This window comes from Alternaria triticimaculans (assembly GCF_023758025.1).
Source record: "Alternaria triticimaculans strain BMP 0046 chromosome Unknown scaffold_16, whole genome shotgun sequence".
Classification (NCBI taxonomy): Eukaryota; Fungi; Ascomycota; class Dothideomycetes; order Pleosporales; family Pleosporaceae; genus Alternaria; species Alternaria triticimaculans.
This window is the reverse complement of record NW_026055973.1, coordinates 331,742-347,834: the sequence shown is the minus strand read 5'-3', so window position 1 is coordinate 347,834 and position 16,093 is coordinate 331,742. Positions and strand designations below refer to the sequence as shown.

Sequence of the window (16,093 nt, the reverse complement as noted above, 5' to 3'; positions counted from 1 at the left end):
TGTTTCTTGCAGGGTTCACTCCAGTAGAACATGTCATAGAAGCGATTGCCACAGGCAAGTCAAGGTATACGAGAGAGTATTGCTTTTTCACAACCCCAAACCTGTCCTGAAACGCTATCATTTAACCTCAGCTGCCACCATCTGCGGGTTGGCAGCGCTCCGGCATGTACAACATCCCCGTATCACTGTGGCGCCATCCTTCATCCCAACACTACGGACCTGGGCTCAGCTCCACGACGGCCGTCTAGCCTAGATGCAGGCACGCGTGCGACCGATCAGCATCGAATACCGCCCACTGCCGTCATGTTGTTCTACGATTCGCTACGGATCGCGACTCATATCCCTTCCGCTTCTATTTGTGGTTCTCTAGACGAAACTATACGAACCCCTCATCGTCTCTGCCGCGACAAAAGGCAATCATTCGCATGAAATGCAAGACGCGTAGTCCTGGTGACTCGGACTTTAAGGGAGCATTACGAACAGCGTATGCAGCTTGTCCGAAGTTCGAAAACATCTGGCCCTATTCATCTCCTTGTAGCCGCCAACATGCTATTTCGATAAAGATTCATCAAGGCTCATTTCAATGCAATCTCCGAACCGCGCAAGACACGATGTGCGAACAAGCCCAGCATGAGAATGCGCTCATTTCAGCTCAGAATCATGGTACTATTCTGGTAATGGTAGCTTGGTTTCTTGCTTGCCTATTGGTATGAATTCCATCTTGGTAACCATCTCAATGCTGATCATTCTCATAGGCTATATGCACTGTAGCAAGAGTCGTCGCTCGATACAGATCTGAACACCTTCGCCATCTCTCGTCGACAGATGACGTCATTATCGTTACCGCATCGGTCTTTGCCCTTGGAAGCACCGTGATAATATCCACGGCTGTTCAATCGGGCCTGGGGAAGAGGGACTGTCTCCTCAGCAATGATGACTTGGAGCAAATCCAACTCAAGCTTTATGTTACCACGATACTCTTCGTTTTGACAATAAGCATCGCCAAAAGCTCGGTCCTACTGTTCCTCTATCATCTAGCAGATAGCACACTACGCAGGGCAAGTGTCCTACTTGTTAGTACACTGGTCCTGATATGGACCATTGCAGTTCTAGCAGGCATGGTCTTCCAGTGTGAACTACCGACGCCGTGGCTGGTGTGGACGGGGAAGTGCATCCCTTTGGTAAGTCCGATCAACACACCATGACTGAACTCGTTCTAAGTATAGTACAGATACCTTTCTGGATGATCGCCACCATCACGGATACTGTTCTAGAGACAGCAGTGATCGCGCTCTCGGTACACCACATATGGACACTGCGCGAATCCTACCGCCAAAAGGCCTTGGCGACACTACTGTTGTCCATGCGCTTCATGTAAGCAGAGGGCCTAATACTCAGCTGAGACCTTGCTGACGTCCCGTATAGCTTAGTTGCAGCATCTATCATTCGTCTGGTTTATCTTCGACAAGCATACGATCGCAATGGAGACCCCGCTTTCGACTCTTTACCCTACGCCGTGGTCACACAAAGCCAGACGACACTAGCCGTTCTCATCATTTGCAGTCTATGCCTCAAGCCATATTCTCGCTTCCAAGCATCCCAATCGCCGGCCCCCAAACCCAAATCAAGACACTCGAAAAATTGGTCTGGTAGCATCACCATCGGTGGCACGCCCTACGAATCCTACAAGTCGTTCCCACAACCGATCATACGAGAACCCCTGCTTGCTATACAAGCGAGCATGTCAACACCAAATTCACCAGCAGGTTCCAGGCACTCGCTGAATGAAGATATACTACTGCCAGATACACCGATACCCGCGCGGTCTGCTAGGAGACCTCCTCGGCCACCTCCACCAAGCGAGGAGCAAAGACCTGATCTAAGTATGTTCACTCGAAGTCCTACCACACAACAGGCGCCAGTAGTGACGAAACTTACTGTTTGTCAAGAGAGAGAAAAGGGAATGGACTTGAAGTCAAGGGGCTTATTGATCCGATAGAGCACATGTATCTCTGTTCGTCCAAAATAGTTATAATGTATTCTGCTGGGCGGTTGCGACAAGTAGCTACGATCAACAATGCATTAGCCGATGTACCCTCAAGAGAGCAGTCGCTTCAATAGTCTCGCGTACAACTCATTCTGATGAGTACAAGGGAATGTTCCAAGCTCTACAGGATTCTGATGTGTATGTTGGTAGTAAAAGGCATACGCAACGACGCGGTAGGTAGGGGTAAAAAAGCGAACACCTGCATGTCTCCCGACGCACCGACCACGCTCATCACCCATTACCGAGCGCATACAACAATGCAGTCAGACGTCTTCTCCAGGTCAGCAGCGATGACGAATAGATTTCAATCAGCATATCAGCCTACGAAATTACCGAGTATATACATGCAGGGTAGCTAGAAGCGCAAAACATTTACCACTTTCCCACACGATGATACACCAGAAACAGCGAAGCAATGTCAAAAAAGCTTCGACGTTTACAACTTCCGGAACGGGATAGATGCCGAGGGAACCGAGTAGGCCGGTACCTACATGGGCAGTAAAACACACACTGCACTTTCTCAGTGGCTTGAAATGCCTGCTGTCAATCGTCCAACAAGGTACTTGGCATGCAGACGATAAAATGCCCGACGTCAGAGCCGCAACTACATTGAGAACTTGAGGACATCAATTGCAGTCCAACACACAGTAGCTAGAGACAACGTCGTACGAGTCTCCGAAGTCCATAGTACCTCTCATCGCTTCCAACCAACCTCCTCTCTCTCCGCCCATCATGGCGACACAAGCATTCGACCCCTCGCACGTCGACCTCACGACAGCCGACAAAGCCGAAGTAATCTGCTACTTCACCGTGGGCGAAAACGAATACAACGGCATGCTCGGCGCGCGTATCTCGTCCATCTTCGTCATCGGCTTCGTCTCAACCCTCGTAACCTACTTCCCCGTCATCGCGCGCAAGAAACCATCTTGGAAAATCCCGCTCGGGCTCTACACCTTCGCACGCTTCTTCGGTTCGGGCGTCATAGTCGCAACAGCGTTTATCCACCTGCTGGATCCGGCGTACGAAGCAATAGGCCCGGGGAGTTGTGTGGGAGAAAGCGGAGCTTGGGCGGAGTATCCATGGTGTGCAGCCATAGTGCTGACATCTATCATGGCGGTGTTCTGCGTTGATTTAGGAGCAGAAGTATATGTCGAACGGTATTTTGGCGTGAAGAAAGAAGAGAGCGAGGTTTCCAACAACGCGTTTCTTCGCTCTGACTACAACAACACCGTCGGAGTCGCACCAGTAGCAGCCATGGCGGACCCAGAATCCAACGATAATAACCCAAGTCAAGACCACCAAAACGGGAATCAACAAGACCACCACCGCAAACACACAGCAAGCCTACGCAGCTACCACTCCTCATCCTCCCTCAGCACCACCTCAACAGCAGCCCGCCTCTCCTTCGCCCAGCAAATCGGCGCCTTCCTCGTCCTAGAATTCGGAATCATTTTCCACTCCGTCATCATCGGCCTGAACCTCGGCGTCGTCGGTGACGAATTTAAAACGCTCTACCCAGTCCTAGTCTTCCATCAATCCTTCGAAGGGCTGGGCATCGGGGCCCGCTTATCCAGTATCTCCTTTCCTAGCGACAAGGCCTGGATGCCGTGGGCGCTTTGTGCCTTCTATGGGCTCACGACGCCGCTGGCTATTGCGGTGGGGCTGGGGGTTCGGACGACGTATCTACCGGAGAGTAAGGTTAGTTTGATGGTGCAGGGCGTGTTGAATGCGGTTAGTGCGGGGTTTTTGGTGTATAGTGGGTTGGTGGAGTTGTTGGCTAAGGACTTTTTGTTTGATAGGGAGAGGACGAGGGATTTGGCGAGGTTGGGGTTGATGGTTGGGTATGTGTTTCTTGGGGCGGCGGTTATGGCGTTGATTGGGTGGTGGGCTTGATTTGGGGGAAGGTGGTGGAAATTTTGGGTTCATGGAATGGATAAGTGGGTCATGTTGTAGATAGGAGGTATTCAGATCATCGCCACAATCTAAACCTATCCTGATAATGCATCGAAATATTCCACACTCCCTCGTGCCTTGAGCCCATACACGCTTTCAGGTCTCCTCAGAGTACAAAGCCTTCATGTTCTGCAGATCAGAAATAATCCTATCGATCTGACCGACATCCTCCAATTCAACCACCTGCTGATAGATGCCCGCAACGCTGATGTTCCAGTCTGTCGTCTCGTCGTAGAACGAATCATACGACGTCACCGAGGACGGTCGCAGGGACAACTCATCTGAAGCCCCTACGGGCGGCGGACCAGGCGAGGAGAAGACAGACGAGTGCGAGGGCGACGGCAAGAAACCTACGGGTGAACTTGGGGAGCGAAACGCGAGTGGCATAGGGCGGTCGGGCGCTGACGTTGTTAGTCAACATGAAGTTTATGAGGGGTTGACGGGGATGTAGCATACTGTTAGGTGGGTAGTCGCCTCGTCCACCAGGTGAACCAAGGGATGTCGACCTCAACGCTTGTGATTCTATCACTTTTTCTCGCTGAAGGTGAAGTGAAGGCGGCAACTTGTCGATCCGCGGACTGACGGGCGACGAGAAAGAACGTGTAGGCGTTGTAATGCCCCCATGCGAGGGGGAGTCGGCGGCAGCTTGTCGCTTGAGGATCGTGGTACGGGATTCACTAGAAGTAAGAAGCAGATGTTAGTTTGTGTAATGTGTGAATGCAGCTATGACACGTGTATCTAGAATATGGGTGGTATTCTGGATGGTTATGAAACGCTGCTAGTAGTAGTAGACATGGGCGAGAAGGTAGGTGGTGGTGAGGTGGGAGACGAGCGAGGGAAGGACATGGCAGAGGCATCTAGAACATTGCGTGACACCAAGCAGTGCCTGGACAACGCAAGTTCCCTATGCGTGCGCATCTATGGAGGAGGATTTGTGAAGTGGGCTTAGCGTACGAGGGGCGGATGTCGTGGACGTCGCGGCAGAGTTCTTCGAGGCAGAAGTTGTTGAGACGGGAGAGGTTGTAGCCCTATTTAGTATTCACATTAGCAAATCATATCTATACAACGGGTGTCGAATGGAGACTCACGCGATCAAGCCCCAACTCTCTCAGATATTTCTTGGCCTCCTGGAAGTGCTCGTCGCTCTCTTTGATCCAGTAGCCGAAGAGAGAGAGGTGGACGTCTGCGATGGTCATATTGCGGACTTCGTCGGCGTACTTCTTCACTTCTTCTGCACTGAGGTTGACGTGTAGAGACTCGTTGCGACGATGGCGGCTGCTGGGTGTGGGACTCGCAAGGTCGTGGGCGACGTGTGTGCCTTCACATTCTCCGCATTCGTCTCTGAAGCGCCGATTATCGACGCTATCGTCATAGTCATATTGAGAGTAGTCGCCCGGGTCGGCGGTGAAGACGGTGGGATGGTCATGTCCGAGGCCTTGGAGCTTGACAAACTTTCGGTCTATCGACTTGTTAGTTCGAGGTTGGAGAGAAGGCTGAGGGTACGTACGACGCTCGCGGATTTTCTCTCTCTCGGCAACAGTCATGAGAGTACTAGGAGACGGAATGTCCGAGCTGACGAGTGTGGTCTGCTGACTTGCGCGCTCGGTCTCAACGCTTGTATCTCTGCCCTCGGACTCGGAGCTCATGACCTGCGTCAATGGGCTAGTACTAGCGATACTGCTGCGGTTGCGCGCGAAGAGACTGCCAAAGTTTTTGATGCTGCTCTTGCGAAAAGCCTGGCGCTGTCCTTGGTCGTCGCCATTATCGCTAGTGGTCTCCTGCACTTTGGGAGGTTTCGGAACGAAGCTGTCTTTGCGATGCAAATTCTTCTGTGACTTGGCAAGTTGAGGGTAGAGTGACGGTACTGATTTTGGCGAGAAGTTGGTCGCTGCCAGCGTCGCTTGCATCTGCGCGTGCGGGAAATCCATATTTTCGGTTCGGCGCGGCGGATACGTGTGCGTTCAAGGGGAAGGGAATGGAGATGTTGCTGAGAAAGGGATGCGGATATAGACGTGTTGGTACGTAGACGACGTGACGGCGTTTGTCAAACTGCGATAGTGACCAAAAGGTAGCTTGCGCACTGACGTCAAAAGTGAAGGTGAATGTGAGCGTGAAGAGGAGTCGATATTGCTGGGTGACGTCCCAATTGAGCGATTGCGCGGCCATTAGCGGACAGTGGAGGAAGATTGAAAGAGGGGGAGAAGATTTCAGGGTCTACCACGCGCACAACTGCCCTGGAAGCTCAAGGAGTAGAGACTTTACTTGAGATGAACGTGAGTGGATGCAAGATGAATATTCCACGATAAGGTGGAAGTGTTGGTCCTGTCCTCTTCTGGGTTTGTAGCACCACCTCAGTAATCGAGACGCCGGTGGAGTGTAGGCTTCTGAGGATGCCTTCAACTCTTCTTCCGTAATTTCGTATCCATCTCTTCCAACGAGACCAGCTGCGATATTGTATATCTTGTAAAGTCTGTTTGAACCGTCTGACCGGAGCGTGCTGCAGCATTTTCGTCATGTAGAATGCAGTTCGAGAGGCTTCTTGCCGGCCTGTACATTCAATGTCAGCTGAGCATCTTTCGACAAACTCCGCCATCTCTTGGAGGGACTTACTGCTTCGAGCGGGCTGTTTTCATCTCCGTACATAAGGGAAAGCGTAAAATCTGGCGACTTGCTGCATGGAGTCCGAGTCCAGCCGTAAAACATGCTCAGCGGGCGTGTAAGAACCTGCGATGTCGGAGGAGGACTCGCTGTCAGTGATCCGAACTCGCAAAGGGCTCAAACAAGGCCAAACACCAGGGATTCGAAGATGACCGGTGTTGGAATCTCAGGACGTGACATCACCATCGTGTGAAGGATAACCGACTGTGTTGTAGCCCAGCTGTTCGACTTATCACGGAGCGTGAGATCGGTTTTCACATCGGCTTCAGGGAATGATGCTTGTCAATGGATTGGTGTTAACATGGGGTGTGGTACCATGAGAAGACTAGGGTAAGTTCGACTCAAGAGCCACTCATCTTGTTGAAGAAGTACAGTTGATACAGAAATGGAAAGAGGCAGCGTGCGAAACGAAACCTCGTCAATGAGACGTCCTAGACTTCCTCTTGCTCATCTTGCCTATGTTCACACAGGCTCACACCAGGATATGAAGAACAAGCGCATCTCATCTGATAGATGCTCTGAGCCTCCATGTGATTTTCACTAGTGAGAGAACCAACAGCGATAGACGGTCCAATTCCGGCAGTATGTCTGGGAATCAGGTGCAAATCCAACGCTGTAGACGTCCCACACCCAGTGTTGGCTGCATCCAGAGGGCAAGTCATGCGCAGACAAACAAGTAGTGTTGCATGGTCAGGTGAGGTTCAATGGAGACATATGTGCAAGCTGGAAGGGAGGGAGGGTCTGAGGGCGGCTGTTGAGGGTGGTCCCGACGCAGAAAGTTCCTTGGCGACCCGCCCGCGGGCGTCTTCCAAGTTCCTGCTCCCCGCTCAAAGGGCCGATGCAACAACACGTAGGATCGACTTATCTCGGTCAATAGCCGTTGACAGTCAAGCTTCACCTGCATGCGGTTTCTTCTTGGACCTCGTCTCGGCGATCCTGACCCTGCGGACGGCCCGAGCGTCTGTCCCGCGGCCTGCGATGACTGCGACACGCAACATTTCCTATCAACTACCCAAACGGCTTAAAAGCAATCTGCAACAATCTCATCGCTTACCATGACCCCTCACGGACGCGCATCGGGTTAATCTAAAAAGGCTCTTTGACGCACGACTGTGTCTACAACTGGTATGGCATTCGTACACTCCCACCAGTAGCCTGCATGGATCAACCTCGCACGGCGCTTATGGGTGTTACACAACACTGCACAACGGTTTCTGCCGCGAGCAAGATGGGCTATACCCACTTTTCAACATCCTCGATATTGCGGCGCAGTCGTCCTTCACCAGACGCGCCGGACACTGCCCTAAGTTCTAGGTCGTCATGGTGGACAGGTTTGGCGTGACCTTCGACCACTCAGGCATTGGGGGCCAACTCTGATCAGCGAACTCATGATCCTAGCTCTAGGCTGAGCGCCTCGGGAACGAGAACTGGAGGAGCTTCAGGGCAGCGAACCATACACAAGAACGCCTTCTTCTTGTGGTCTGACATCAGGTCCGAGGAACTTACCTATACCTCGAAACGGGCAGCGGTCATGCTTAGGTGAAGGGGCTCGCAGGCTGAAAAGGTGCTTCGTCGCGCTGATTCGCTAGACCATGCAACAAAGTTGAGCGAATGGGGGCTGTGAGCCGCCTTGCGTCGAGACCGAACCACGACAGCAGATCCCAGCCGTTCAGGACAGCACCCGATGTTGGTCCACCCCCCGGGTCCCCGTTGTTGGCACTTCCTATCCTGCAGGCGCTGCTCTATATGAATTGCGGCGTGGTTGATGCAAGTTGTCCGCCGTCAGCCAATGAAGCGCTAACTTTAGCGCCCCCGCGAGTTGGGTCGCCAATCATTCCCAACTTAACCGCATATCCAACGTCCTTCATCCTTTAGGAGCTTTCCGTGCCATGTCGCGACGGCGGGGTCAGGACAGGCGGCTCTCGAGTCTTGACACGCGTTAAGACCAACGGGCGTAGTCCCGCATTGCCACCTCAGTAGCAGGAATGCGCAGATAGATCTGTCAGCTGTAAACGGTGTGGTACGCACCGTCGCGGCGCGGATGACGCGTGTGTGGTGCATTCATATAACAAAAGTGTAGCCTGCAGATCATAGGTTGTACCGCTTTCAGCCCTCTGTTATCGTTCTGTTTCGTTTGGGGGCGCAGCTTTGGTCTCCTCTGCCGTCTGATTTACCCAGTTGACCGGTCTCGTTGCTACGCCGCAATACTCTCCTTTCGGTACTTACGTGTCTACGGGTGCCGCCTTCTTTTACATCCTTCGCCGCCGCCTTTCCCGCGCTTCTTTTCGTATCGTGCGTCTCGTTCGCACTATCACACAACGCCTCCGCGATTTAAGATTACTACCTTCATTGAAAAGCTTGTCCCTAACTTGGCACTGTCACACCCATAGACATGGCTACACTGTCGGTGCCGTCGCCTAGCCTGGGCTCGGGTTCATTGGGTGCCAGCATCCACAGACCGCTCTCCACTCACGGGCTGCCAAAGCAGCCGCGTACAATGTCACCCGAACGACCACATCGTTTCTCCGCAAAGTCCACAAAGAGCTATCCTCCTCCAGCTCTTGTACACACTCCTATGACACCACAATCCCTGGGACCAATGTCTCCCCCACCTATGTCAGCAAAGTCTTTCGGCACCTTCATCGACTCGGAGCCGTCGACGCCAGCCTACTCACCAAGGATGGACCACCAGTGGGACGACTCATCGGTGGTCCTAGTCCGTCCCATGTCCTCGTCTTCTGAACCTTCCAGCCCTACTGAGCCAGTATGGCGCATGCTACAACCACTGCCTGTGAAGGCCCCACCAAAGCCCAAAGCCAGCACCGTCAGAGCTCAGTCCAAAGAACCGGTCTCCTCTGCCAAGGAGATTTCATCACAGACATCGCTTTCATCGCACCCTACTAAGCAGGCGAGCTACGTCAATCGCCCCCACGCGATCAAGCTAGCAAGCCTATCACAACAAGATTTCCCCCCGAAGAGCGAAGACATTCCACAGGGTGATGTTACATCACCTCAGCCGACAGCCAGCACACCCACGGCGGCCGCCTTCGGGAAACTGGCAAACAAAATGAAGTTGATGCTCCGGCGTAAGAACACGAACGCAAAGAAAAAGGAGAAGAAGAAGCGAGAGTACGAAGAGGTAGATCGCATAGAGGACGTACACTGGACAGAGATGTGACCTCCACCTCACACCAAATGTTTCGAGCATCTCAAAGTCCGACGTCTATTGCTACACACGGAGATGGGGAGGAGGCTGGACGCTGCGATTCCTCGTCGGTGTATCGTACGAAAGCATCCGGGAATTAATACAAGGCATCGGTGTCCGAAGGAAGATGGAACTGTATCAGAACTACACATCAAGACTGTTGCTTATACTCGTCCGGTCAGATTAATGAGCTGCTGGCCACCAACATCACTCTTGTCGGCGTATACGTGGCGTACTTGATGTTTCCCTTTGGTTTTGGGGGGCGTTTTGGATCCTTATGGCTTTCATGAGTTGCACAAGCAAGTAACGACGATACCCAATCCTTACCATAGCCTATTATTAGCAACTATCTTTTCATCACTAAAGTCGTAAAACCCACTACCGATGACCATGGAGCGACGAGTTCTGACTAGAATCATCTATGATGATCAAGCTGAGAGCAACAAACAGCTTGTATCCCACAAAGACCTTGCCACCATAAGCCAGTGCATGTTTTTCTGGACTCATTGTTCTCGTGCCAAGCACCTGCCCTACTGCTCCACGTGAAAGGGCGATCAAACTAGCGTGTGCACAGACCATCAAATCTAAGCTCCACAACGCGAAAGAAGCAGAACACATCTCACCCATCTTGCGATACAGGGAACACTGTAGGTAAAATGATTCCAAGAAGGTTGGGAAGCGCCGTACGGCTCAAATGCGCCGGTAAAGCACAGCCTCAAACGCGGTTACAGAGGCCACTCGCGGTGACGACCCGTGCTTTACGGCCACACACAGCACGCGTTCATTCAAGTCCGTTATCACGTGCTTTCTCGCAGACAAGACTCCTACAAACCCAGCCCAAGAGTTCAAGAACCAATGGAAGAGACACTACCCTCTTCAACACGCGATGGAACCAACCAGCCAAGGACCCCACAACCACACTCCTAGAATCACGCTTCCCAACCAAGACCGTGCTTGTACTCCTCACCCTCGGCGCCCTAGCATACTACTTCGTCGACATAGTAGAAACCGACTGGACAGACAGCGTCTATGGCGCCTTCGAAACCGGCGACGATGCCTCCCAACTCGCCCAACCCCTCCACTTCTACTCCTCGAAAGAAGAAGTGCAACACATCCTCGACTTCCACATCCCAGACCCCAGCGCCCCGATGAAAGATCCCGCCGTAGCGAAATTCTTCTCGGAGCAATTCGACAAGCTATGTTACGGGTGGATGATGACGCCCGATGATTCGAAGAAGGGTGTCGAAGGCATGCCAGACGTGCAGATGCCCATAACACACGGATGTCGGTTCCGCAGCAACGAGCCATGTGAAGATTTCTTCGCCCTGGGGACGTCGCCTGGTCCCGGGCAAAACCTGTGGAATTACTGGACTGTACTAGATGGGCATGCAGGACGACACACGGCATTCTACCTCCAATGGACACTAATCCCCATGGTCTCCTCCGCACTCAGCACCCTGACACCGCACGCCTCGAGCCACCAAATCGAAAGCAGCATAAAAACCGCCTTCCTCGCCACCGACAAAAGTATCATGTCCCGCGCCAAAACAGCCGCAGCCTGGTTCCCAGCCGCCAACGCCGCCGCCATCGCCGCGCTCACACCCGCTTTCTCGGGGTCCTGCGCGCTACTCGCTGCATTCGATCCCCAAACCTCCAAGTTACGCGTCGCCTGCACAGGAGACTCGCGCGCCGTCCTCGGCCGCTGGGACCCGTCCACAAACACCTACACCGCCATCCCCCTCTCGGAAGACCAAACCGGCTTCAACGCTAAGGAAGTAGAAAGACTAAGCAAGGAACACCCCGACGAACCCTCCGTCATCGACCCCAAAACAGGCCGCATGCTAGGCATAGCCGTAACCCGCGGCTTCGGCGACCACCGCTGGAAATGGGATAACGAGACTATCAAGGCGTGCCAGCACAAATTCTGGGGTACGGCGCCCAGACCGGGGAATCTAAGCCCCCCGTATATGACGGCGGAGCCTGAGGTTACGGAAACGGATGTTGTGAGGAAGGAGCCGAGGGATGGCATGCTGTGTGGTGATGGTAGGGCAGAAGGGGGGAAAAGCGATTTCCTCATCCTCGCTTCCGACGGCTTATGGGACCGGATTTCTTCTGAACATGCTGTCGAGTGCGTGTCCCGCTATCTCTCCGCGCGCGCCCGTGGTCAGGGTTCCGTGAAGCAAGACCCGGAACTCCTGCGCAACCCTCCCGTTTTCCCTCAAAACTTCTCTAGCTTGGACCCGGGTGTGACGTGCGACCCCGCGGCAGGCGAAGACGTGGATTGGAAAGCGGAGCCGCAGTATTTTGCGATTGAAGATGAGAATGCGGCGGTTTGTTTGGCGAGGAATGCGATGGGGGGGAGTAGGAGGGGACTGTTTTTGGGCGTGTTGGCGGGGCCGGAGCCGTTGAGTAGGAATGCGGTGGATGATACTACTATTATGGTTGTTTTCTTTGATAAATTGGAGGAGGGGAAGGCGAGCGGGGGTAAAAAGGTAGAAGAGAGTAGGAATGGAGACGGGGAGAAGAAGAAGAGGTGGTGGTGGCCTTTGTGAGGAAGAAGTGAGTACATAGAAGAGAAGAGAGGGAAAGACGACTTGACGGCATGGTTCATATGATGAGATATGGATGGCTTCACTGCCCGAGTTCGGGGACTTCAGATGCCTGACGCTAGACTACAAAAAGATGAGCAAGAGAGTAGTGATGTTGATATCCTCCCAATCTCAATCCGTCTCGCCAAAAAAAAAAGCCTTCCACGCCTTCAGCCTCAGCTATGCAAATGCTCCTTTCCCCATCCACTCAATCAAAGCCAAAAAGAAAGAAGACATAATGATATCACAGCCCCCCCTCCGAAAAACGCAACAAACCCGCCCTCCGTCTGACTTTCCTCATCTCCTCATCTTTCGCATCCCTACTCCTCTGCCTCTTCATACCACCTACCCACCCCCGCTTGAAGCATAACCCCAACCCTTTCCAAGCCCCCCTGCCCATACCCCAATACATACATCTGCGCGCCCACTGCCCACTCGCATAAACAACGCCATACCTCTCCCTACACACACGAATGTCTTCCCGAGCCATGTTGAGAGCAAGAATACATGGCTGGCCCACCTCCTAGGAATACTACTGTAGGAAATCGCGTTGAACGTTGATGAAAGCGCCGGGCCCGCCGTCGTCGGCGAGTTCGGTAACGAGGGCTTCGGTTTGTTGAATTAGGCGCTCGAGGGCTGCGGAGGAGGATTTGCCGAGGGAGACTGCGTGGGTGTTGTTGTTAGTTTAAGGTCTTCTTCTGCATCTCCATCTCCATCTTGAACATACCCAGTATAGCGCTATTCAGTTCCTCAGCAACAGGCGCACGCCCTGAAATCTCCAGTAAAGGCGCCAGCGCACTCTCCCGCGCATCCGCATATGCTATAAGCGCAAACGTATCCTCAAGAGCGCGCTTCACTTCCCGTCTTGGGTCGTTTGCGAACTCGGATTTCAGCTCCATGCCATATGTTATAGTTTCGCTTGTCGCTCGTTCACTCTTGGCTACTTTATCTTCCATGTCGTCCTCGTCTCCGACTTCCAAGTAGTCGTCTTGGTCCTTGTTGTCCCAGCTGGGCGGTGGGTTGTGTACGCCTAGTTGCTCGTCGAGCTCCATTTCGAAATCGTATTCTTCTGTTGCGGTTGAGTTGCGCTTGTTGGGGTTCGAAGCGGTGGATCGTTTGGAAGATGGTGCTGGTGCGGATTGGCATTGTGCGTTCAACTCTCCGCATCGTCGGATCATCTCGATGAACTTTCGGCAGCGGAGTTTGAAGTAGATGTTTTCGTTGTCGCGGAGGACTGAGGGGTAGTATGCGGTGGTGTGCTTAAGCGCCTTGTCAATGTCGCCCTCGAGGATAGCTGTCCGTATTTCTGGGTTCTGTTAGCATGCGTTCGTACCCTGAGGAACGAGCTTACTTTGTCGGTTCAGCGCATCCAGATCTTCCACTGCTGCTCGGTATGAAACGTCTGTCTCGTCGTTGTTTGCAAGCGCTCTTGCTTCCTCGACAATCTCATCCGAGAAAGCTCGTGTAGTCTCTACATAGCCGTCGTGCGCCAGATATTGTCCCACCAGCTGATGTATCAACGCATCCTCGCCTCCCAACGCACCCGCCTCTGTTTTGGTCCGGGCGATCTCAGCTTGTATGGCGGCCTTCTCGTCTTGTACCATCTTGTCGATGTCGAAAGCGAAGGGTTCTTGGCCAAAGTTGACGCGGACCATCTCGCCGGGCTTCTTCATGCCTACAGTAGGATAGTATGGCATGTTGGGTTTCAGATCTCGGAAAGCCGTCCCTGGGCTCGTTAGTACTATCCATTTCTCTCACTTCGCGTACTCACCTTGCATATGTCCATTCTTCGTGAAGAACGCAGTATTTGTCCGGAAGTTGATGCCACAGCCGATAACATCCAGTGTGCCAAACTTGGGCCCATATGATTTTCCAGAAGTGGTATTACTAAAGACCTGGCCATCGTCGCCATGGTACGCATACGAGTCGGGCTCCCAACCCGGTATCCTGCTGAGAGCGACTTTGGGTCCTGAGAAGCCTACTCCGATCATTCTACTGCACATTTAATTAGCGTATGCATTACAAGGTGCCAAACAAACATACCCGTCTTTCCCCTTAGAAACGACAGTAACCTCGTAGTAGTAGATCCCACACTGCCGCGGCATGGGAAAGTCCGCGCGAACCGACGCAGCTTCATCGTGTGTCTTCTGTGAGCCCGAGAACTTGGCCAGCCTCTGACCATCCTCCAGTTCAAGCTGAGGGAACCTGTCTGCATCATTCCACCGTGTCGGCCATGGCGCTACCGGTTCATCCACGAAAACCGGCGCACGCTCTACTATCTCATGCGTGAGACCGCGATGTGACGGCGCCATCTTATGCAGGTTGACGCTGCTAGAACTAGTAGACAGCGAGCCCGCATTCGACGAGTGCGTAGACTTGTATTCCCGCTGGGCTGCCAACTTCGCCTTGTGCGCCTCTTGTAACTTCTCGGCGTGCTTGGACCCGCGCAGGTAGGAAGGCACGAAGAACGGCGGTATATCCTGTGTGGATCCTCCCAAGCCATGCCAGTAGCCAGACTGGCTGGAGTATGAGGGTAGTGGCCCACCGGCCCTTCCGAAACTCGTAGACATGTGGCCGTCGGCGTCGATGGAGCGAGAGAGGCGATTCGGGTGCGATGTTGAGCCGCTGTTGGCGAGATGTGCAAAGGCGCCGGATCGGGTGGGTTGTTGGAATGAGCTATTGCTGCCTGCCGATGCAGCAGCTACTCTGGCGTAGCTGTCCCTCCGAGGATTCATAGTGGTCGATAGTGGCGCTGCTGCCAACTACCAGCGTGTTCGGGCGGACGTTTGGAAGCGATCGCAAAGGGCGGACACGCGGACTACGCGAGTAGTAATGGTCGAGCGGGCGGTCGTAGTCGCTGACGGGGTTTGGAGACGTCCAACAGCGCAGTGACGCGTGGGCTAGCTGTCTCTGGCGCCGAGTGAATGCGGTACTCTGTGCTGGAAGGTGCCAACGGCGAAGGCAAGAATCAACGGCACCCGGGCTCCTGTGAAGCGATCGTCACAAATGCATTCATGGTATCATCAGCGGAGGATTTGCTGCAGGAAAGCTAGCGAAGGTGTGCTGGGCAGGTTGTACGTCAATGAGGTCCATGGGCGGAGGTTTGGATGCGCCGAGCTATCGGTGGAGATCCCCGCGATCCACGGGTACGATAACGCCATCCAGGTCACGCTCATCCTTGACAATCATCATACTATGAGCTTCAAAAGTGGGCACTCTACAATCTCAAAGCGCGAGAAGACACACACTGTCACGTTGAAAACCTTTGGCATGGCATATTGGCAATACCCGCTACCGAGGTTCTCAAGATGCATGCATGGACAAGTACTTGTAGTTTGACATGGATATTCAATTCTCTCCATAATGCTATGCAAAGCCCCTTTCCGTCTCTACCCGGATTCCATATCCGTATCCAGTATTTGTGATGTCAATTCACAACAAACATGTGCGCCGTACACCATGCTGCCCGTGGCAAGCCAGTGACGCCCCAGTTGGCGCCTTTTACGTAGTGATGCAATGCGCTCCCTCAACGCCAAACAAGACAAAGGAAGCAAGTCGATATAGTAAACAGGTAGCAAGAAATAAAGTAAGGTCGAGCCGCAAGAGGTGCAGGCTATAGCAGGAGTACATCAAAGGAAATGA

At 53.2% G+C, this 16,093-nt stretch overlaps 4 protein-coding genes across 4 annotated transcripts; 2 read left to right on the top strand and 2 right to left on the bottom strand.

Moving 5' to 3' along the window:
* Window positions 1-2,779: 2,779 nt before the first annotated feature.
* Window positions 2,780-4,451, top strand: J4E78_008694 (uncharacterized protein; the record flags this gene model as incomplete). Its single annotated transcript, XM_049369294.1, has 2 exons — window positions 2,780-3,778; window positions 4,236-4,451. 2 exons carry the CDS (start codon window positions 2,780-2,782, stop codon window positions 4,449-4,451), a joined length of 1,215 nt encoding a protein of 404 aa, XP_049218995.1.
* A 406-nt stretch (window positions 4,452-4,857) lies between these two features.
* On the bottom strand, window positions 4,858-5,928 carry J4E78_008693 (uncharacterized protein; the record flags this gene model as incomplete). Its single annotated transcript, XM_049369293.1, has 3 exons — window positions 4,858-5,028; window positions 5,089-5,459; window positions 5,508-5,928. The coding sequence occupies 3 exons, from the start codon at window positions 5,926-5,928 to the stop codon at window positions 4,858-4,860; spliced, it is 963 nt and encodes a 320-aa protein (XP_049218994.1).
* Window positions 5,929-9,155: 3,227 nt separating this feature from the next.
* J4E78_008692 (uncharacterized protein) lies at window positions 9,156-12,415 on the top strand (the record flags this gene model as incomplete). Its single annotated transcript, XM_049369292.1, has 2 exons — window positions 9,156-9,797; window positions 10,700-12,415. 2 exons carry the CDS (start codon window positions 9,156-9,158, stop codon window positions 12,413-12,415), a joined length of 2,358 nt encoding a protein of 785 aa, XP_049218993.1.
* A 568-nt stretch (window positions 12,416-12,983) lies between these two features.
* J4E78_008691 (uncharacterized protein) lies at window positions 12,984-15,186 on the bottom strand (the record flags this gene model as incomplete). Its single annotated transcript, XM_049369291.1, has 5 exons — window positions 12,984-13,114; window positions 13,179-13,757; window positions 13,803-14,177; window positions 14,223-14,446; window positions 14,495-15,186. The coding sequence occupies 5 exons, from the start codon at window positions 15,184-15,186 to the stop codon at window positions 12,984-12,986; spliced, it is 2,001 nt and encodes a 666-aa protein (XP_049218992.1).
* Between the last annotated feature and the right edge of the window lie 907 nt (window positions 15,187-16,093).